Here is a 23,579-nt window from a genome sequence, read left to right on the forward strand (position 1 = left end):
TTCACATTAACTGGTTTTCCTTGGAGACATATGGATATTATCCTATCACTGATAGCATTGTTCTTCAGGATAGATCTTGAAATGTCCTTTGTGACAATGAATGTGATGTCGTTCCTCTTCTTTATCATTTTTGGCATAGTGGGCAATATGATTGTCTGATTCAAAATGGCCAATATGTGCAATAAAACACAACATAGGGTTGTTATGAGGTTGGAATTTTCTTGACAACAATGGGTTTGTTTTTTTGGTTTTTTAATGTTGAAAAATGAGAAAAAGACAGCTGAAAGAATTTTTTTCTTATTTTGCTAGGGACAATGATCTTCAAATAAGAAAGGAAAGAGTATATTTCAGTAAGGAGTGAATGTGACTCAAGAACATGACTTAAAATGTTAAGTCTGTAAGTCAGCTCTTCTGAGACCATGGGCTTTTAAGAATGAGCAGAAGTCACAGAGGAGCCTTGTTGTTGATCTCTGAAAGAATCTTGGAGAAGAGAAGTCATCTGAAAAGGTAGGAGTATGAAAATATACAGATAATGACAAAGAGAAGACCATGTATTATTGAAATTGCATATTGATAAGGCTGATGCTGTTCTCTGGTGATATTCTAGTTCAGCTTATTAACATGTGGCTTTTGTGCTTTAAGAAAAAAAGAAAACGATCACTAAAAATTCACACTGAGAGAGACTGCAGTTACAAAATGGTACAGAAAGGCATGGCCACTAGCCCTGGTCACTGCCTGATGGATATTTCCTTCACAACTCAAGCTTAGCATGTCTGAAACTGCATTGCTGCTCCTGTCTCCTACCCCTGTTCATGCTCTGTGTTATTGATGACACCAGCATCCACCTAATCACTGAGACTAGAGAGCAGGATGACATTTGTCTTTCTTGTCTCCTCCATTATCTTCATTCCTCCATCGATCATTAAGACTTCCCAATTTTATATCCTAAACATTTCTCATGTAATTGTCTTCCTTCTTTCCCTGCCCTCACTACTCTCATCACACTCTTGGACGACTGCTGAATTTTTCAAACAGGTATTCCTAGTCCAAGTGTTTTGTCTCTTAAAGCCTTCATGCTCCTGATTACCAGAGGAATCAGCCTAATACACAATTATGTTCTCATCTCCTTCCTTGATATTAACCCTCAAGGGGCTCCCACTGCTTCAACAACAAATTCTATGCTCTTTAATGTGAAAACAGTGCCCTCCGTATGTGACCACTGCCTAACTCTAGATTCAACTTACTATAGTCTGCTATGCATTCATGTTCTAAAAGTAGCAAACTATTCATATTTTTTGCACATACCCCTGAATCATTTGCTCTGTACCTTGCCTTGGTAATAATGCATATTTGGCTAGTGTTTGGACTCTGGAGTTAAATGGTCTGGGATTATGTTCACATGAAGTCAAAATGTATTGAAAAGAGAAAAACTGCAATGTATAGTATTCTTTGGTATGGTACATGAACTTAGGCAGTGTTACAAGACTCCTTTTGTTTTCAACCTCTGGGAGGTCTTAGAGTAAGACTCCTTGCCATAAAGAATCCAGTTGCTTTTCTGCAAGAAAGTATGGTCTGCAGTACTGCTTAGAACTCAACAGAAATATTCTTCTCACTTTAATCCCTTTGCAGCGCTAAACTAGCTATGTCCTCTAACTCCGTCAAAGTTACTGTGTAACAAACACAGCAAACAGTTTATTAGTTCCTGATCCAGTGAATCAGCAATTCGGACTGGGCTCAACTGAGCAGTTCTGTTGATCTTGCCTGGTTGACTCATGTGACTGCAGTTAGCTGGCGAATTTTATGCCAGGCAATCTTACATGTCTGGCTGTTGGCTAGGCTAACTGATCTACATGTCTCCAGCATTCAGGAGGCTAACTCAAGCTTTCTCACAAGGCAAATGAAATTAAAAAACAATAAAGGAGGACAATTCCCAGTGTACAAGCACTTTTCACATTCCTGCTGACATCACATTGCTAATATCCTGTTAGCTAAATAAGTCACAAGGCCAAGACCAGATTCAAAAGGTGAAGAATAGTCTCCATCACTTGATAGGAGATGCTGGAAAACATTGTGTCGATTTTTTTTCTCCAATTACCACATCATCTCTCTATTCCAAAAAAGAGAAAGAAAATGGTTTTACAAATCTTTACCTCTTTCTACGTAAGCATGTTTCTGTTCTCAGAGGATAACCCCATGTCAATGTGACTATTGTGGTATGGGGAAACCTTAAGAGCTCTGAGACCATGGAATGTTTTAAGGGTGGGAGCAGAAGGTATGAATCTGAGTTGGATCAGGAAAGAGTACTTTATTTACTCCGAACGTCCCCTACCCTGCTATTACCTTGGGAAAGCTGTGTTTAGAGTGGAACTCTATTTTGCTTTGTTTATTTCACTTTTGTTGCATCAATAAAAGCTGCACCTGTTTGTTCTGGCATGGAGAGCAGCTGTCTGGTCTGTAGCAATATTTCCCACCTGGGTAGCTGAGCTGCCTCTCGGTGGCAGACACCCGTGTCAGCGTTGGTGGGAAATGAGCAGCTTGGCTAATTTGGGTGCTTCCCTTTGGGCTCAATGACACAGGACAAAACAGGAAGTGTTTGGTTCCCAACTTGGTACTGTGAAAAGTTTTCTAAGACACACACAGTGGTTGAGAACAGAACCAAAGGCAAGGTGGGTGGTTCGTGTTATGAAGAAGTATTAATAATTGATGTGAGTTATTGGCTAGACAACAGAATATACAGCAAAGGACTTGGCTTATGTCACAGTAACCATGTGAGCAAAGCCTCCATACTTTATGTGATGGCAAATACCCGAGATATGTGGAAAAAGTAAGATACAATTTTCCTGTATTGGATCCTTTGTAGCTGATATACCAATTACACCTTCAATAAGAATGGCATGCCTTTCTTGGTGTTACTATCTTAAATAGCCTGTTACCTCTGTCATTCTGTAATGTGTGTATTTATATGTATGTTGATTGGTGACCCCATGTGTGCAGAGTAAAACTGCTCCATAGGGCTTTTAAGGCTGTGACCTTTTGGAAGTAGATTGCCAGGCCTGTCTTCTGAGGTGCTTCTGGGTGGGTATTTTTGCCACCCATGGACTCTCTCTCTCTCTTAGTCTTTTTCATTCTCTCCCTTAATCTCTCTCTCTCTATATATATTTTGTTGTTGACATTGTGTGCCATCAAGTTGATTCTGACACATAGTGAAGCTGTAGGACAGAGGAGAACTGCCTCATAAGGTTTTCTAGGCTGTGATCTTTATGGAGAAGACCACAAGGTCTTATCTCCTGGGGAGGTTAGCAGCCGAGTACTTAACTATTGTCCAACCAACACTCTCTCTCTCTCTTTATCCATCTGTCGATCTGTCTATATCTATCTATTTGACTGGAGTTCTGTTAATACCAAAAGGCTCAGTAGTCAGCAATTTTTCTTAAAGGGTGGGGGGAAATATGTAGGTTTTCAGGTGATACACTGATTACGGCAAGTTTCTGGGTTGAGTGGATGATGTTGAAGGGGATGTGAAGCTGAAATTGTAAATGAAATCTAGAGTTGGAAGAAGGCAGGACTCCAGAATCCTATAAGAGATAAAATTCATATGTAATCTCCATCATTTCATGCCTTACTTGGGAACCTCTTGTACCTTCCTATTTAGTCATTAGTTATACTTCCCAGCTATAGATCAGATACAGTTTAATGTCAGGCACATAATCTTACATAGTTTGTTGATAAATCATTGTAACTATGTCCCTTTCTTTAATAAGAAATTACGTTCAAATGGTTTGGTCAATTTTAAGCCTGAGGTACCTGGTTTGCCTAAACTGCCAACCCATTAGCTTTTGAGATTTTTTCAGGCAAAATCATTTCTCACACAGTTAACATAGACAAGTTGAAATGTGTTACCTCAAGAAAATTTAGTTTTCTGTACTTGAAGATATTTAACACAAAATTAAATATTCAGTATATGAGAATGTTGTTCAGAAGACTCAAATGTTGAATGCAAAGTTGGATTAAATATCTTTTTAATTTTCTCCCAATTTTGATATTGTATTATCCAATTCATTTTTTACTCTTTTCCTTTTTTTCCATACCGTACATCCAATAAGGCCGAAAATTTTGTTAGCTCCACCTTCAAAATACACCCAGGATCTAACTACTTCCATTCACCTATATTGGTACCGCCATGATCCAAGCCACTTTCACCTTTTCCCTGGATTTTGAAATAGCCTCCTAACAGATCTCTCTGTTTGTACCTTTGACACAGTGTAGCCTAATCTCAAGTCAGGAACCAGCTTGTTCGTTGTAACATGTAAGTCAGGTCATGTCACTTCTCTTTTCAAAACCCCGAAGTGGTAGAAGCTGAAGTCTTTATAATGCCCCCATATGTCACCAATTTCTATTCACTTCTCCTATCTCTTTCCCAATTGCTTATGATTCTACAACCACAGTAACTTCCACGCTCTACATCAGACTTGGTTCCAGCTTCCCATCTATTAAAACATTTTCTCTCCAGATATCTACTCAGTAACTTTCTCACCTCTTTCAGGTTTTTCTTCAGGTATCATTTTCTCATGAGTGCTCACTGAAAAATATTGCCACCACCAACAACCTAAACCAAAACCCCTAAATCTTCATTCCAACCCTCCTGATTATTCTTCTCGCTAATGCCTATTTCAATCTTTTTTAAGTTTAATTCATATTTTTCAGTGACTTCATTTTAACCCTTCATGGGTGTGAATATTTTATAATTAACTTTATTGAAATAACCAAAAAAAAAAAAAAAAAACCCAAACCTGTTGCCATTAAGTCAATTCCAACTTATAGTGCCCTTTTTTTTTTATAGGGCAGAGTAGAACTGCCCCATAGGGTTTCCAAGGAGCAGCTGATGTATTCGAACTGCCAACTTTTAGGTTAGCAACAGAGCTCTTATCCACTATACCACCAGGGTTTCCATTTTTCAAATGTAACATATATTAAATAAAAAGAACATATCTTAATATATTCCTGAATGAGTTTTGGGACATGTATTCACCTGGGCATCCATCAACACAATCATGATATAGAATATGTCAATCAACTCAGACCCCTACGCAATCAAACCCCATCCCATCCCTGAAAACTGTTTATCACTTACCTGATTTTTATTGGTTTTATCTTTTTATTGGTTCTAGATCTTCATGTAAATGGAAGTATACAGCATGCATTCTTTTGTGTCGCGGTTCTTTCCTTCAGCATGTTTTTGAGACTTATCCACCTTGCCGCAAGTGTCGGTAGTTTGTCCCTTGTTATTATTGTGTATATTCTATTGTGTGAATGTCCACAATTGTTTTTCATTTATTCATTGATGGACATTTGGGTTGTTTCTAATTCTTGACTATTATGAATACAACTACTACATAAGTCTTCATGTGGACATAAATTTTCATTTCTCTTGAATAAGTACCTAGGAGTTGAATTGCTAATGTGTAACTAACTTTACAAGAATTGTCCATACTATTTTCCAAAGTGATTGTACTATTTTACACTCTCACTAGCCATGTGTGAGAGCCTTGACTGTTCTGTATCCTTAACAACACTTAGTATTGCTGGTCTTTTTAATTCTAGTCATTCATGTGGGTATGAAGTAGTATCCCACAGTGGTTCAAATTTGCATTTCCATGGTCTTTAACTATGTTGAGCAACTTTTTATGTAATTAATGATAACTTTATCTTCTTTTGTGAAGTTTCTTGTAAATATTTATTAATTTTTATTGGGTTTCTGTCTTCATAGTATTGTTATAAGGGTTCTTTATGTATATGCATGCAAATACTTTACCATTTACATGCAAATGTATATGTATGTGTGTGTTTATATAATATATATGTGTGTATGCATTTTATGCATGTATATATACATACACATTTTGTATATATGTATATACACATACATACACAAACATATATGCATATATATATATTTGTTGTTGTTAGGTGTTGTCAAGTCTATTCTGACTCATAGCAACCTTAGGTACAACAGAACAAAACACTGCTCGGTCCTGCACCACCCTCACAATTGCTGTGTTTGAGCCCTTTGTTGCAGCCACTGTGTCACATCATCTCACTGAGGGTCTTCCTCTTTTTCACTGACCCTCTATTTTACCAAACATGATGTCCTTCTCCAGGGACTGATCCCTCCTGACAACATGTCCAAAGTATGTGAGGCAAAGTCTCGCCATCCTTTCTTCTAATGAGTATTCTGGTTGTACTTCTTCCAAGACAGTTTTGTTCATTCTTCTGGCAGGCCATGGTATATTCAATATTTTTTGCCAACGCCATAATTCAAAGGCATCAATTTTTTTTGGGTCTTCCTTATTTATTGTCCAGGTTTTACATGAATATGAGACAATTGAAAACATCATGGCTTAGGCCAGGTACACCTTAGTCCTTAAAGTGACATCTTTGCTTTTTAACACTTTAATGAGAGCTCTTGTAGCAGATTTGCCCAATGGAATGTGTCGTCTGATTTCCTGACTGCAATATATACATGTTGCTGTTGTCAGGTGCCATTGAGTCGGTTCTGACTCATAGAGACCCTATGTATGAATGAATGAAATGCTGCCTGGTCCTGAGCCATTCTCACTTTAGTGTTATGCTTGAGCCTATTGTTACAGCCACTGTGTCAGTCCATCTTGCTGACCATCTTCTTTTTCCCTGACTCTCTACTTTACCAAACATGATGTCCTTCTCCAAGGACTAATCCCTCCTCATAATATGTCCAAAGTGTATATATATATATACACACACACACACATACATATATTGTTTTTGCTGTCGAGTTGATTCTGACTCATAGTGACTCAGAGTGTGTGTCAGAGTAGAACTGTACTCTGTAGCGTTTTCAAGGCTGTGGTCTTTTGGAAGTAGATTGCTATGCCTTTCTTCCAAGGCACCTCCAGGTGGACTGGCACTTCCAACATTTTGGCTAGTAGTTGAGTACTTAACTGCTTGTGCCACTCCTTGCATATACAGACATACAAACCACAGTTTTACACAAATAACATACACCTTCTGCATTTGTTTGCCAGCTGCACCTTCCCTCCATGAGGCATTTTCCTAAACGTGCTATACTAATTTTTTTTTTTTTGCAACAACATGTGGAAGAGGGATTGTTATGGTAGTGGTTATGAGGGTGCCTGTGGGGAGAGGATGTGGCTGGCAAACAAATACAGAAGGCATGCATCATTTGCGTAAAAATACAATACAGATATGCATACACACACAGAAGGCTGAACATGCAAATATTTTTCCTAGTATTTTGTGGTTTGACTTTTTTTCTTTCTTCAATGATGGCATTTGAAGAACAGAAGTTTTTAACTTTGATAAAATCCAATTTACCCTTTTTTTTCTTTCATTCTTTTTAAAGGCTAATGTTCTGTGTGTGTATGTTTAAAAACAATACAATTCAAATAACATTTGGTGGTAAAAATATCTGGGCTATTATCCTTACAGAAGACCAGTACTTCAGTACTTGCTCTCAAAGATGTAAGAAATACATTTTCCTCACAAACATTTACAGTCATTATAGAATCTGTGTATGAATTCATAACATATGTACATGCTGCAGGTTGGAAACCAGGGTTGTAGGTCCTCAGAAGAGTAATCCACAATATTTATTATTATAGAGAGATAGATGGTAAGTAACTGACATAATAAGAAATGAAGGCAACTTATTCCACTTCTCAAAATAGGATCATCAGTAACATTTATGAAACTTAGACTATTGACTGGACCTTTAAGGGGATTTAAAAATACATGTATTATATGACTTAATTTTCACCAAAACCCTATGATGTGTTTATTAATATCCCCACTTTATGGATGAAGAAACTGAGGCATGTCCTCTGTAAGGTTGCACATCTCCTATATAATGAAGAAAGAATTGAAATTTAGGTGTATTAAAACCAAAAAGCTCTATGCCTCCTGAGTTAAAGCCATTTGGAAACCATGAAAGATTATATTTTCATTAAAAATAATAATAATTCTCATTTGGCTTCTATAATCATCAAAAAGTACAAACCAAGTGACTTGTCGCAGCACTAAGCTAAGCCAAACCTCATTCCTGTAGACATAGCACATGCAGTTTAGGGATAGAAATATAAGCCTTAGTAGTTCAGAAACTTCTAATGTAGCTAATTATAAGTGAAAAGTCATTAAATAAGTACATAAAATATTCCCAAACCATATTAATTTTAACAATTTTTGGAGTAAATAAATATGCATCACACAGCAATTTCAACAATTAGGATTATTCTATAATTAACTTGGTTATGGAATATTTAAAGTGATTGGTTCTCCATCTTCCCCTGGGGCTATCTTCAGTAGATTCAGGCACTACCCTTCCCTGAACTTCCCTGGGCTATGGAGCAGGCATTCATTTAAGAATCATCTGGAAGAAACTGACATTTACCTGTTTGCCTTGCCAGTACTGCATTTGTCTGTTCATTTTCACCATGGAAAGGTAACTGTAACAAGAGGCTTTCTCCATAAAGAAATTGAAAAGAATTGTAGCTGTAGTTTTTTTGGCAAGACACCAATGTATCTTATTTTAGCTTTTGGAACGGCGATTAACTTACTCAAAGTTAATAGTTTGACACACCAACTCTTTTCCCCAGTACCTGAAATAAGAGTGAAATCAACAGCCCTTCTCTCCGTAATTGCCTGGTAATTACTTTGTAAAGCATCAGGAATTTACATTTCATCAGCTGCAGAAGTAATTACATAATTCTGTATGGCCTTTAAATTCTGCTTGTTTTGCTTCTTTTGTTAGAATTTGAATCTCAAAGCCTTTGTTCAGAAAGAAAAAAATGGTCGAATTGCATTTTTTCTCATTTTCTTGGTATTAATATTTGAATTTTTTTTTGCTATCAATTTTCCTATAAAATGATAAAATTAAGATGATATTATCTTTGTGATTTTCATTTTAAGTATAATAATATAGTCCATATGGATTTATTTTAGTATAGGTATCCTTGCCATTGTTGTATTGTTCATACATCAGTCTCACACTGGGGCTGGATTACTGGAAATCTGACCTGTGCTCAGGGCCTCGTGCTCAGAAGGACACCATTTATTGTAATGCTCTTCTTTTACCATCTTGAAATTCTTAATAGTTTGGGGTCAAGCAGCCTCGTATTTCCATTTTTCATTGGGCCTCAAACATTATGTAAACGGTCCTAGCACACACACAGACACACACACTAAATGTTATTTTGCTCATGGCTTTGAGCTGAGCATTGTTTAAATTAGATTAAAAATAAACTCAAGCTGTGTTGCTCTAACACCTGTACTGTGGATTGATAAATAAATATTTCCAAAAAGAACAAATGACTTGCCAACCCACGGTCCTACATTTGCTCTGAGAAAGAAAGTAAGAAGGAAGGAAAGAAAGGAAGGATAGCTGGTGGGCTTGATTGTGTCCAGTCAAAGCATGGATAAGGAGTTTCCAGGTGGCATAAATGGTTAAATACTTGACTACTAGTCAAAGGTTGGTAGTTCAAACCCACTCAGAGGCACCCGGGAAGACAGGCCGGGTGATCTGCTTTAGAAAAGTCATGGCTCTGAAAACCCTATGGAGCAATTCTACTTGACACATGGTGCCACCATAAGTAGGAATAGACTTGAGGGCCACTAACAACAACCACCACAACTCATGGATGAATACACTGAGCCCAAATTCAGTCAACAATAATATTCAACTGGTTGTGCCTTTTCGTATGGTTTCAGTGCACATCTCAAGGAAGTGGCCTGGTAAAAACTCTACCCAGGTTCAGAGCTTTCCTTCTACGTGCTCATGATAATTCAGTGAATTCAAAAGCTCCATGTATTTTTAATGAGATTTTCTTATACAGTAGCCCAAAAAACCAAACCCACTCTTGCTGAGTCGATTCTGACTCATAGCGACCCTATAGGACAGAGTAGAACTGCCCTATAGAGTTTCCAAGGAGTGTCTGGCGGATTCGAACTCCTGACCTTTTGGTTAGCAGCCATAGCACTCAACTACTATGCCACCACAGTAGCACAAACCAAAATTATTTACTTAGCTTTTCTGTACTATATTCAATTATACTTATATCATTGTATGAACACCGAGACTAAAATGTTACACAAGCAAGTTTCTACTTTTTTTTGTTGTTGTTGTTTTTTCTTTGCCTCTATCACTGTTTTTAGCACTTGTTCTACATCCAAAATATATGATCCAAGTTTCCCTTTTCACAAGCTCCCTCAAAAGTTCTAGGAGTCCCTTTACTTTAAAAATCTAGGCAATAAATTTTATTTTACTTATTTATTTTTGTGGTCCAATAAAACTTTATTTACAAAAACAAGGTGAGGTTTAGGGGGAATTTGGATTTCGCCCCTAGGGCATAGTTTGCTGACTTTTTTTTTTTTTTAAATTGAACTTTAGATGAAGGTTTACAGAACAAACTAGTTTCTTATCAAACAGTACATACACTGTTCTGTGACATTGGTTAACAACCCCACGACATGTCAACACTCATTTCTCAACCCTGGGTTCCCTGTTACCAGCTTTTCTGTTCCCTCCTGCCTTCCAGTTCCTGCCTCAGGGCTGATATGCCCTTTTAGTCTTGTTTTGTTCCATGAGCCTGTTTAATCTTTGGCTAAAGGGTGAACCTCAGGGGTGACCTTATTTCTGAGCTGAAAGGGTATCCAGGGCCCATACTCTCAGGGTTTCTCCAGTCTCTGTCAGGCCAGCAAGTCCGGTCTTTCTTTTTCAGTTAGAATTTTGTTCTACATTTTTCTCCAGCTCTGTCTGGGACCCTCTATTGTGATCCCTGTCAGAGCAGTCAGTGGTGGTAGCCAGGCACTATCTCGTTGTACTGAACTCAGTCTGATGGAGGCTGTGGTAGATGTGGTTCATTAGTCCTTTGGACTAATCTTTCCCTTGTATCTTTAGTTTTCTTTATTCTTTCTTGCTCCCAATGGGGTGAGACCAGTGGACTACCCTAGATGGCCACTCAAAGGCTTCTAAGACCCCAGATGCTACTGACCAAAGTAAAATGTAGAATTTACTCTTTATAAACTATGTTATGCCAATTGTGCTAGATATTGCCCGAGATCATGGTCCCCATAGCCCTCAGCCCAGCAATTCGGTCCCTCAGGGAGTTTGAATGTGTCTATGGAGCTATCATGTCTTGCCTTGTACAGGTTGTGCTGGCTTCCCCAGTACTGGGTACTGTCTTACCCTTCACCAAAGTTTCTACTTATCTATTAAGTGTTCTTCCATCCTTACCCCTCCCCTCCCTCATAACCATCAAAGATTTTTTCTTTTTGTATGTAAACCTTTTCATGAGTCGTGAAAAAATAACCATAATTTCCTGTTTAGAAACTTCCAGCATGTGATGCTTTATTTTATTTGAAGAAAAAAAAAAAAATGGGGCCACTTCACTGCTAAGATAATCATTCCCCAAAAAATCCATTGGTGTCAAGTTGATTCCGACTCATAACAACCCTACAGGATTTCCAAGGAGCAGCTGGTAGATTCGAACTGCCATCCTTTTGGTTAGGAGCCATAGCTCTTAACCTCTGTGCCAAGTTAAAATCTAAAATAATTAGTTCTGCTTGCAGGCAAGACGGTGTAGTGTAACAGGACTGGATTTACCTTCTTGCCTAAAAAAACTAACCAAACAACAACAAAACCAGACACAAAATATGAAACAATGATTTTTAAGGAGATTCAGGGAGAGAAGTGTGACCCCTGAGACACAGGAAAGAAGTATGGTGAACCCTAGATTGCCTCAGCTTACTACCCAGAGACAGTTTCTAGGCCGCAGCTCAATGAGGTGGAATATAACTGCCCTGGAAAGGGGAACCCAGGAGGAGAATCTAAGAGCTGAGGAGATGGAACTGAGCATCTGCAAGAAAAAGATGGTAGAATTCTCAGAACAGAGTACTGGAGAGGAGAGAGATATACAGAGGGAGAACCCCAGGTATCTACGAAAGGCTCTCCTGGAGGGTTCAGCAGAATACTGATAGTTCATACTTGTTAGGAAACTACCCATGACCAATGAAAGAACCAAATCAAAAGATTAGGGGAAAGAGTACTCAGCACTCACATAGGACGGTGAATGGTGCCTATTACCACCAGCCAGAGTGGAAAACCTCATGAGTCCTGGGGATTTGGATAAAATATTCAGAAGGATCTTTTCTTAGTAGTTCAGAATATTTCGTTCTAAAATAAACGCTGCTCTGGTCCCGTTTAACGTATCTTAAAAGGAAAGTTCCAAAAAGATCAGAATATTTCCAAGAAACTTAGATGCATCCCAAAAGAAAGCTCAAAATTATTTGTGGGAATATAAAAGTATGCAACATCCAACAAGGTAAAATTCCTGATGCCTGGCATTTAATCAAAGATTGTCAGTTTATAAGAAAATAAAACTTATAATGTGAAAAACAGTCAGTTGAAACCATTCCAGGTCTGACAGAAATATTAGGATTAGCAGAAAGGGACATTAAACTCTTTTGTAGTCTGTTTATATACTTGTATGTGTTTCTTTTTGAAATGTGACTGAGAAGGGCCCATTCACATATTACATACATTAACCAAGTGTCTGATATATATACCTCTCTAGCTCCCTGCAACTCAATTTGTTGTGTGACTTCTAACCCTGATTCTAATGTTTTTCACTAAACCGAAGTCATTTGGTTTTGTTTGTTTTTTATTACTCCTGCTGTCCAATCAAAAAGATTTTTTTTCTTACGATTTCTGGCATTCAAATCATATTTGGAAAGGTCAAGACAACTTGTAATTTTTTTCAGAATACGATTTTATTATAATAATTATATTTTTAAATTTTTTAAACTAGTACATTTTGTGTGTGTGAAGAATGAAGCAAGAGTCCAACTTTACTTTTCCAAATACGCAAGGTGTTTTTATACCACTTCTTTAGGAGTTTATTTTGTACCCACTGATTTATAGTATCATCTTTATCATATTTGAAATTCCCATATACACTTGAATATACTTCAGTAGTTTTTCCTTTATAGTTTAAAAATTAATACAATTAATATATTAAAGCTATCCATTTCTGTGTAATTTATATATTTTGTAGAAAACCATTTTACTGAACTTTTAATTTTTACCAATAGGGGATCAGTTATAATTTTTAATAAAAAATTGACTTTTTCATTTCCAATATTTACATTTTATTTATTTATATTTGCATTGATCAAAATTTTAAAAAATTATTAATAGTGGGCAAACTATTTTATTCTCATATAAAGTTTTTTTAAGTCTTATTGAATTCAATTGTGTTTGAGATTTTCTGCTTCATATTTAGGTGATTAAATAAAATCAATCTTAATAAAATAATGAAATTGATAGTTTTACTGTATGAGTAATATTAACTCAGTTGTTGCTGGGTGCCGTTGAGTCAATTCTGACTCATAGTGGCCCCATGTGACAGGCTAGTGCTGCCCCATAGGCTTTTCTTGACTGTAATCTTTCCCGAAGCTGATCACTAGGTTTTTCTCCCTAGAATCCACTGAGTGGCTTCAAACCACCAACTTTTGGGTTAGCAGCCAAATGCTTAAACATTGTACCACCAGGGTCCTTATTAACTCAGTAGCAAAATGTGAGAGCCACCTACACAGTATGCTCATTAATTAATGAATTAATGAATGTGGCTTTCACTGTGAATTATACTCGGGGTTGTTGGATAAGAACACGTAGGTGGGTACATTTGCTATGTTAACTATTGTGGGGTTTCTGCATAATATTCAGGGATTTTTCTGAAATTCAAGAATTTGGAGTTATTGCCAATCTTTGTTGGATAGCTGAGTCCAGATATGCTAGGTATGAAATGTTGTACTAATTAATTCATTCATTTATTCATCCATTCATTCAGAGTGGAATGGTACTGTGTTCTCAACTTGTACATTTTATTGTAGCCAAGAATGTATTCTATTCTGGACTGAGTTCAATACCTCCAGGATACTGCATTGTGGGTTTTTATTCAAATGCAGTTGTCCCATTCCAACTGGATTAGATTCACAGCATGAATCAAGCCCCCAGCTCCATAATAAGATGGTACATTTGGAAATCTTTAAAATTTTTTTTTTTAAAAAGCCTATGCTTAAATTAAGAGAAAAAAAAAGTATATACTTTGGGATTTTTCAAAGAACCAAATACAGACTGTTATTGTTTTATGTATGCAACTTGGTAATTTTTTTAAATACATTTGAACTGTAACACCTGTGTTCTCAAATGAGCAATCAGATCAAGTCATGGTGAATTTTTTTAAATAACAAAGCACATAAATAGTGGCTTTGGGCAATGAAGGGGGCAGATGTGAACAAAAATTTTAGGGTGTACAGTTTTAGTAAAGATACTTTGAAGAAATGATACAAACACCTGCATATAAACATGCCAAGTAGTTCAATGAAGGGGTTTATGATTCAGAGTATCTAGTTTTAATAAATGAACTATTTTTAAGAAATAAATTGAGTGGCTGATCATATTGATTTGCAAGTAGAAAGCTTTCTTTTAATGGAAAAAGAAGTCTGAGGATTTTTCTCACAATCCTACCGTTGTAATCACAAGACTGGCTTGCCGCCATCATAATTACCCGGTTTCAATGTTATCCCAATTTACTTTCCTATCCCCACGACTTTGCTCCACAGCTGAATGTAACAACTGAGACCGAGGCCTTGGAAACTTCCCACAGGAACAGTTTCCTGTATTCCCGTCTTCCCTGTGATGATATGACAGGCTTATCCCATACTACATCTACTATTATTTTTCGGTTCTCATTATTAAACCTTTAATTCTATCTTACCCATTTATTTCTAGTTCTTTACAATTTCTCTTCCCAGTTACAAACCATTATCTCCCTTTTATTATGATTTTTTCCCCCTAATCATCTCATATTATCTCTTATTTTAGTACTTGGCGTCTCCCTCTTTGATGTCTTTTGGTTTGAACTTCAGGTAATTTGACCCTTTTTGTTAATTCTTTGACTTATCATAGATCCATTGTCTATTCTTTTTTTTTTTTTTTTGTCTTTTTCTATATATTGAAATTCACACAATTGTATGGTTTAGCCGCAGCCGGCAGAGTGATGAGCTGTGGAGAGCTGTCAGAGGGCGAACAAACAGGCTTTTATGACAAAGGATGAAGTAGAGCACACACAAAGTTAAAAAAAAAAAAAAAAGCTTCTATTATAGGATTTAGGGAATTGAATGTGCATGACATGATTCCAAAAAAAGGAAAAAGGAAAAAAAAAAAAAAAACATCGAATAGGTAATGGCATCATGACAAGAGGAAAGCACTATTTATCTCATCAAAGCTTAGTGAACTTGAATGCCAAATCACATAAAGCATGCGTTTTAAAATAGTTTATATAAGATTGGATCAGAAAACCAACATCTGAAGTCTATACGCATGGGCCAGAAGTACCAGGTATTAGAAATAGCACCTGAACTTGGAGGCAGGAGGCTTCACTACTTGTTTAACCTTTTTCTTTTGACTTTTATTTTTTCCTCTATGAAATGGAGTTAATAGACTTTATTGCAATAGTTACAGACTCTAAAGTCATACTCTGGTCATACCTTATGTAGCCAGGTCTGGAAGAGCTTTAAAAACTTTCTATTCATATGTTCTTGAACTTAAGTAGATTCAACACCATGTTTAGTGCTTATTACCACGCTCCTCAACTTGCTCAAATTTCATGTATTAAAAGCAGAAACAAACTTAATCAAGCTCATAAGATGTAAATAACAAATTATTCTGAAGAAAAAATAGGTAACTCATATCAAGGGCTTTATTGTACACGCTTTGGCTCAGAAATTCTAATTCTAGAAATACATGCAAAGTAAAAATGCCTAAAATTCAAAGGAAAGCTTTTAACACAAAGATGTTCAATGCAGTGTTTCCTTAGATATGGACGTTTTTGAAACAATGCAAATATCCAGTAGTAAAGAACTAGTTAAAGAAATTAGCATAAATGCATATGATTGACAATAAACATGTTTCAGAAGAGCTCTAACATGAAAAATGCCTATTATAATTTTGTTTTATATTTATGTATACACACATACATATAAAACAAGTGTATATATACATATACTTATGTGTGTATATATATCCCAGTACCCAGTGCTGTCGAGTGGATTCTGACTCATAGCGACACTATAAGACAGAGTAGAACTGCCCCATAGAGTTTCCAAGGAGCACCTGGGGGATTCGAACTGCCAACCCTTTGGTTAGCAGCCGTAGCACTTAACCACTACGCCACCAGGGTTTCTGTGTACATATATGTATATGTGTGTGTGTGTATATCTATCTATCTATCTATCTATCTATCTATCTATCTATCTATCTATCTATCTATCTATCTATCTATCTATCTATCTATCATCTATCTATCTATCTATCTATCTATCTATCTATCTATCTATCTATCTATCTATCTATCTATCTATATCTATCTATCTATCTATCTATCTATCTATCTATCTATCTATCTATCTATACACTTGTTGTGTGCCATCAAGTGGATTCTAACTTATAGCAACTCTATATGACAGAGTAGAACTGCCCCATAGGGTTTCCTAAGCCATAATCTTTACTGGAAGAGCCCTGGTGGCACAGTGGTTAAAGTGCTCAGCTGCTAACTGAAAGACTGGAGATTCAAATCCAACAGCCCCTCTGAGGGAGAAAAATGTGGCAGACTGCTTCTGTGAAGATTTACAGCCTTGGAAGCCCTATGGGGCAGTTCTACTTTGTCCTACAGGTTCTCTGAGTTGGAATCGACTGATGGCAATGGGTTTTCATTAATCTCTCCAGCAGCACATGGCCAGATCTTTTCTACCTTGGAGCCTCTGGTGGGTTCAAACTGCTAACCTTTTGGTTAGCAGCCGAGTGCTTCACAATCGTGCCATCAAGACTGCTACATATATGTATATATATATATATATATATATATGAAACAAAAAAAGTTCAAAAAACAATTTTGAATGTTATAGAAAAAGCTGTTAGAAGGAAAATAATGAAAAGGTATATATCAAAATGTTATAATTTTCCTTATCAGCCTGGATGGATTTGGGTATTTCAATTCTATATTCTCTAAATTTTCCATAATAAGGATGTTAATTTTTAAAGGAGAGAAATTGAAGAAGCTATTAATGAATGTAATATACTTATAAGGAAATTTCCTGCACTCCTCCTATGTGACAACGTTGTTTCTGAGAGCCAAATGAGGTGAGAAATGTTCAAGGGGTATAAATACGAAACCCAGACTAAACCAAACCATATCCCCCAAAAAGCCATACCCATGTGAGCAGCAGTCAAGAACAAAAGACGTATTGCATTGGGCAAATCTGCTGGAAAAGACCTTTTTAAAGCATTAAAAAGCAAAGATGTCATTTTAAGGACTAAGGTGTACCTGACCCAAGCCATGGGGCTTTCAATCGCCTCACATGCATATGAATGAACAAGGAAGATCAAAGAAGAATTGATGTATTTGAATCATGATGTTGGCAAAGAATATTGAATATACTACGGAAGAAGGAACAAATCTGTCTTGAAAGAAGTGCAGCCAGAATGCTCCTTAAAAGTGAGGATGGTGATACTTCTTTGACTTATGTACTTTGGACATGTTATCAGGAGGGATCAATACTTGGAGAAGGACATCATGCTTCGTAGAGGGTCAGTTGAAGGAGATCCTTAGTGAGATGGATTGACACAGTGGCTGCAACAATGGACTCAAACATAGCAACAATTGTGAGGATGGCACAGGACCAGGCAGTGTTTTGTTCTCTTGTACATAGGGTCACTGTGAGTTGGAACTGATTTGATCACACCTAACAACATTTTTAACAACATAACAATAACAAATGCAGTGATGTGGGGAAAATGAGTTGAACATGAGGAGAGGGAGGAGAAAGTTTACATTACTTTTACTCCATATGACACAGTAACGTAGAAAAAGAAAATTCAGGTCATTTTCGGTTCTTATTTACTCTGGTACTAATCAAGTGTTATGGTTACCTTGGCAACCCTCTAAGCTAAGGAGAGAACGAGTTACTTCACCCTCTTGCACTTCGCTACAGAGTCAGGGAAGATCAAGTCATGTTAAATACAGATTGCATTCTTCATGGTTTTTGTAGACAGCTTTAAGATAATGTAATCTCTTCTACCACATCATTTTCTCAAGTCGGTATTATTTTGCCTTTCTCTTTTCTTAAATGACACAACTCAAAAGCAGCAACCACAACAGAAGCAGGAGAGGATTCTGTAAAGGCAGAGTGTAAAGCACAAACTGAGATGAAATGAGAAGCATTTCGAACTCTTCTCCAAATCAAAATAGGGTTCATTGTATTTATAAATCCCTCTGATCCCTTCATCAACATTTCTTTTTTTGAGATCGCTGACTTTTAGGAGTGGGAAAGTGCATGAGATAGTAGATGGCTGAAGTTTTTAATCACTCTACTATGAATTTCTTCATAAAGTTTTCACTGGTCAATTTTTTAGAGGGTCAGCAAAAAAGAGGAAGAGCCTCAAAGAGATGGATTGACACAGGGGCTGTAATAATGGGCTCAAACATTGAGAGGATGGCACAGGACCGGGCAGTGTTTCGTTCTGTTGTATAGAGGGTCATTATGAGTTGGAACCAACTCAATGGCATCTAACAACATCAACAGCTGTGAATTTGAATATTCTACAGAGTTAAGAGAGCTAAGTCAAATCACTAGGCTCACTGACCCAGCATCTCTTCTTGTGTAAAATGAAAGTACTATCACGTGGTGTGGAGAACCCCACTACTGAAAGTGTATTGATAGGACCAACAGCATCATCACCATGTGACAGCTTATTGAGAAAAGCTTGGACTGCACAGACCAATTTTAACCCAATTCGAATTTTTTCATGTTCCCCAGACCTGCTGAATAATAATCTGCTTTATAACAGATCCGCATATGATTTATACGGATGCTAAAATTTGAGATAGACTGGTGTAGATCCTCCCTATGTGGTACAAATGGTTTTCACTCAACTACTAACTTAAAGATTGGTTCAAACCCATTGAGGGGTACCATGGAATAAAGGCCTGGCAATCTGCTTTCATTAAGATTACAGCCAAGAAAACCCTATGGAACAGGTCTACGATGCAACACAAGGGGACACCATGATTCAGAATCAACTTGACAGCAATGGGCTTGGTTTGGTTACGGTGTAGATCCTAGCACCAAGTCTTAACTCCTGTCTTGGTTCAAAATTGATCACTCTTTTTCTCTTCTGCTTAACAAATAGGACTTTACTCTTTCTTCAAAACAGAGGGGCCCTATTTTCAAGGTTACATTAAAAATCCAAGTGGCCATCCTTCAACTCCCTTTGCCATTGTGGATATTTCACAGTGCTGATGTTCCACGCCTCCCTGCAGTTAAACACTCTAATTCAGCATCAAACCCAAAATGTGCTTAATTAGTAAAATTATATGCATCATTATCTAATCCGAATGCTCAGCTATCAAAGGCATTTATGCCACATTATATTTAAATCTAAACACAGGGGCTTTAGATAACATGCTTGTACTAAAAAGCACAATTAGTTACTTGAAAAATAAGTTCAAAAATGAAGAGTTTTTGTGTGTATGTGTGTGTATAAATTCCAAAAGTTGACAAAGACAGCCTGAAGTGGCTCAGGACTTTGGAATCAATTTCAACTCTGAATCTGTCTTTGCCTCTCTCTAACAAGTTACTTACTTTCATTTACAAAGATGAATATGACCTACCTCATCCAGGGCAATGAGAAAAGCAGTTGCGTCTGAATTGCAAAACCAAGACACCAAACCCATTGTCACTGAGTGGATTCTGACTCATAGCAACCCTATAAGATAGAGTAGAACTGCCCTACAGGGTTTCCAAGGCAGTAAATCTTTACAGAACCAGACTACCACATCTTTCTACCGAGGAGAGGCTGGTGGGTTCGATCTGCCAACTTTCAGGTTAGCAGCCAAGTGCTTAAAAATCCTTCTCTACATTCAAAAAATTTGATCCTTCGTTCATCACCCCTCATGATAAGAATTAGGAAAAAGCCTGAATTATTGAATAAATAAATCAGTCAGATTATTATTTCCAATACATACAGTGACTCAAATCAATCTTAACAAAGTGTTTTCACATAGGCCCCTCAGGGGCCTGCTTTTATGAAAACTGAAGATGTCTTTTGTAATTAGCAATTATGCACATTAAAGTTTTATTCTCTTAAACAACTTAAATGTGCTTTTCTTACAAGTTTGTCTCATCTTAGCAATAGCAGAATCCTTTCTCACCTGGTTAATGCTGGTGATGAAATACCTTCTCCCTGTCCTATACCCCATAATGAGCAGAGGTATTATACACACTAAAAGGGGTTGGTAGATAACGAAGTTTCCACAAGACAAAGACAAAAGTGTCAGAGTTGCCTGACTTCAGAAACCCTTTTGCTTTTTTTCTTTTAACGTACCTACTAACTGAGAAAATCTTCAAGTACAAACTATACCCCAAGTCAAATTCTCTTAAATTCCAAATTAGTAAAGCGCAAATTGATACATTAGTAAGTTAGAATTAACACATTAGTAAGTTAGAAAACTTGGCAATCACTTTCCTCACTACACATTGATGAATATAATTATATAGAATAAGCTATTGAGTGTTTCCTTCCTTGGCAAGAACTCTGAGTTGAGTCAGGTGACACAGAACCTGGTCCTGGTCCCCTAAGTCCTGTGGACTTGACTTGGTCATTAAGCATCTTTCAGCCAGTGTTTCGGGGAAGCAGGGACTCTGTCTTGTTCTCTGCTGTATCTCAATGCCTAGAGTGGTAGCTATTATAAACACTTGTTGAGTAAATGAATATATAAAACATGTTCTGTCCACCACTTTATAATGTTGAGAACAAAGCTTCCCAACTGGAGTGACCTGGCAGCCCCACTTGGTTCTAGGTCTAATGAAATATTGCTCACCTCAGCCCTGAGGGCAACAGGGCAGGGCCTGAGGCAGCTAGAGCTCTGGAGACTGTCTCCTAGACATTAGCAGCCTCTTCCATTATTATTTTCTGTGTGTTTCATGGTGTGGAAGAAATTACAAAGCCCCCTTTTTTTTTAAGAGCAAGAGTGATTAAAAAAAAAAAAAAAAAAAAGTCTACAGAGACCAGAGAGCTAATTTGAGTAAAGCTAGCCTAGTGTTAGTACATGTTAGCTAATGGCTTTAGCCCTGGTTTAGAAACCTAACACAGTAAACAACGAACATAAAAGTGTTATATCAAACTTAAATGGGTTACAGAACCTTAAGTAGTGAAGTCGTCAAAACACAAATATATAGTATAGAAAAAGAACACCTCTGTGGAATTAAAATATATAGTATTAAAAAGCAACATCTTTGTGTGATGATTAAAATATTAAATCCCTGATGTCAGTTGCACAAATATTGGTCCCTGAAACATAATTGAATTAGCGTGCCATACTTCCGTCTGTTGATTTATCCCTCCAAACTTCACTCTTTTTAATCCTCATCTTTATGCCACTCTCTCTGTACCTTTTCTACTAGTAATTAAATTTCATGTCTCTTGTTTATATCCCAACCTTATAGATATAAATGCAAATGCAGATTTGTATCATAGATTTTAATTTTGTAGGCTTACCATGTGCTTCTGTTTCATGTACCACAACTCCTTTTCTCCCATCTTTTATTTACGTGTCTATAAAGCATCCAACTTTATACCAAGGTCTGGAGAAAAAGAGATACATAAAACATGGATTAGGTATTGAGAAATTCACATTCTAGTGGAAGGAGGCCATCTGATGAACCTTTAATTAATATAATAATAACAAACTTTTATTGAATGCTAACTGTTATTATAGTCAATTTTGCATTTATTATCTTATGTAGTTTGCAACTTTGAGAAGCTTAAACTTCCTGTCCATCTCCTGGTAATCTTGGGCAAATCCTTAAATTTCTCTGAAGTAAAATTTGAAGATTTTTGATCTTAAGAGTCACTGTAAGGACAAAGTTCATGTCAAGGGATTAGTACGATGCCCGACATGTTGTTGTTAGGTGCCGTCGACTCCATTTCAACTCATAGCAAACCCATGCACAACAGAATGAAGTACTGCCAGGTCCTGCCCCACCCTCACAATTGTTGTTATGCTTGAGCCCATTGTTGCAGCCACTGTCAAACCATCTAGTTAAGGGTCTTCTTCTTTTTTGCTGACCCTCTACTTTACCAAACATGATGTCCTTCTCCAAATACCATGATAACATGTCCAAAGTATGGGAGATGAAGTCTCACCATCATTGCTTCTAAAGAGCATTTTGGCTGTATTTCTCTTCCAAGACAGATTTGTTTGTTCTTCTGGCAGTCTATGGTATATTCAATGTTCTTTGCCAACACTATAAATCAAAGGCATCAGTTCTTCTTTATTCTTCCTTATTCATTGTCCAGTTTTCCTATGCATGTGAAAGGACTGAAAATGCCATGGTTTGGGTCAGGCACAACTTAGTTATTAAAGTGACATCTTTGCTTTGTAATACTTTAAAAAGGTCTTTTGCAGCAGATATGTCCAATGCAATGCTTCGCTTGATTCTTGACTGCTGACACATAGTAGGTGCTCAAATGTAATACCTATTATTTTTTAAAACAAAGAGACAGGAGGTGGAGCCCTTTGAATTCTTCTATTTTTTGTCTATATTTTCCATGAATTTGTGTATTTTTTCCTCATTTTTGACTGCTTTTCGCTTTAACTCTTGGATAGCTCTGAATATTAGAGATTTGAATTCCCCATCAGGTAGTTCTAGTGCCTTTTCCTCCACTGGAAAGTTATCTGGTGTTTTATTTTGGACACGTACTGTAATCATCCTGTCCTGTTTTTGTATTTTTTTAAATGTGTTTTGATATTGTCTGCTTTCTTTGGGACATTCGGTAGTTATTTTGTTTATTTATTGATTGATTGCAGATTTGTTTGTTTCATCCTGCTTTTCTGTTTTATTTGGTTATGTCTGAGCACATGGGCTGTGGGTTCTTTGTTGTTTGCTCCTCTGTGCCAGGAACAACTCATCATAGCCCCTCCCCTTCAGCTAGATCTGGTGCAGCAGGACAGGTCTAGCTGAAGGGGAGGGGCTAGAATGGGTTGTTTGTGGCAGGTACTAGGGCCAACAGGCCGGCTGGGGGTCAGTGCAGAGCAGGGTCCAGTAAGCCATGCCCATGCTGCTTGGAGATGTGATGTTCAGTGCATGTACAGGTAGGCAGGAAGGACAGGGGAAGTTGTGGTGTGTAGAGCTAAGACGGGTATCAGGAAGAAGAGAGGGGAGAGAAACAGGAGCCAAATAAACAAAACAAAACAAAAAAGTGCTTTTTTTTATTATTATTTTGCCGTTGGACTGGAGAGACGAGAAACCGAGAAATGAAAAAAAAAAAAAAAAAGAGAGAAAGAGAGAGAGAGAAAATAAATAAATAAATAAATATTGAAAAGAGAGAGAGAAAGAAAAGAAAAGAAACCTCCCCAGGGATCCCACCGGCAACTGGGAAAGTGGCTCCCAGGCCTCTGGACGCAGCC

The 23,579-nt window shown here is 37.1% G+C and overlaps 1 protein-coding gene across 4 annotated transcripts in view; it reads left to right on the forward strand.

Moving 5' to 3' along the window:
- Positions 1-23,579, forward strand: part of LOC126079648 (uncharacterized) — a 468,379-nt gene that overhangs the window by 210,778 nt on the left and 234,022 nt on the right. For all 4 annotated transcript variants that reach the window (XR_007518227.1, XR_007518226.1, XM_049890775.1 and 1 more), the window contains exon 2: positions 310-507. Coding sequence is in view for 2 of the 4 variants with exons in the window: in XM_049890775.1 (XP_049746732.1) it covers positions 434-507 (74 nt within the window). In the remaining 2 variants the exon portion in view is untranslated. The remainder of the gene's footprint in view (positions 1-309; positions 508-23,579) is intronic.

This window comes from Elephas maximus, chromosome 7 (assembly GCF_024166365.1).
Source record: "Elephas maximus indicus isolate mEleMax1 chromosome 7, mEleMax1 primary haplotype, whole genome shotgun sequence".
Classification (NCBI taxonomy): Eukaryota; Metazoa; Chordata; class Mammalia; order Proboscidea; family Elephantidae; genus Elephas; species Elephas maximus.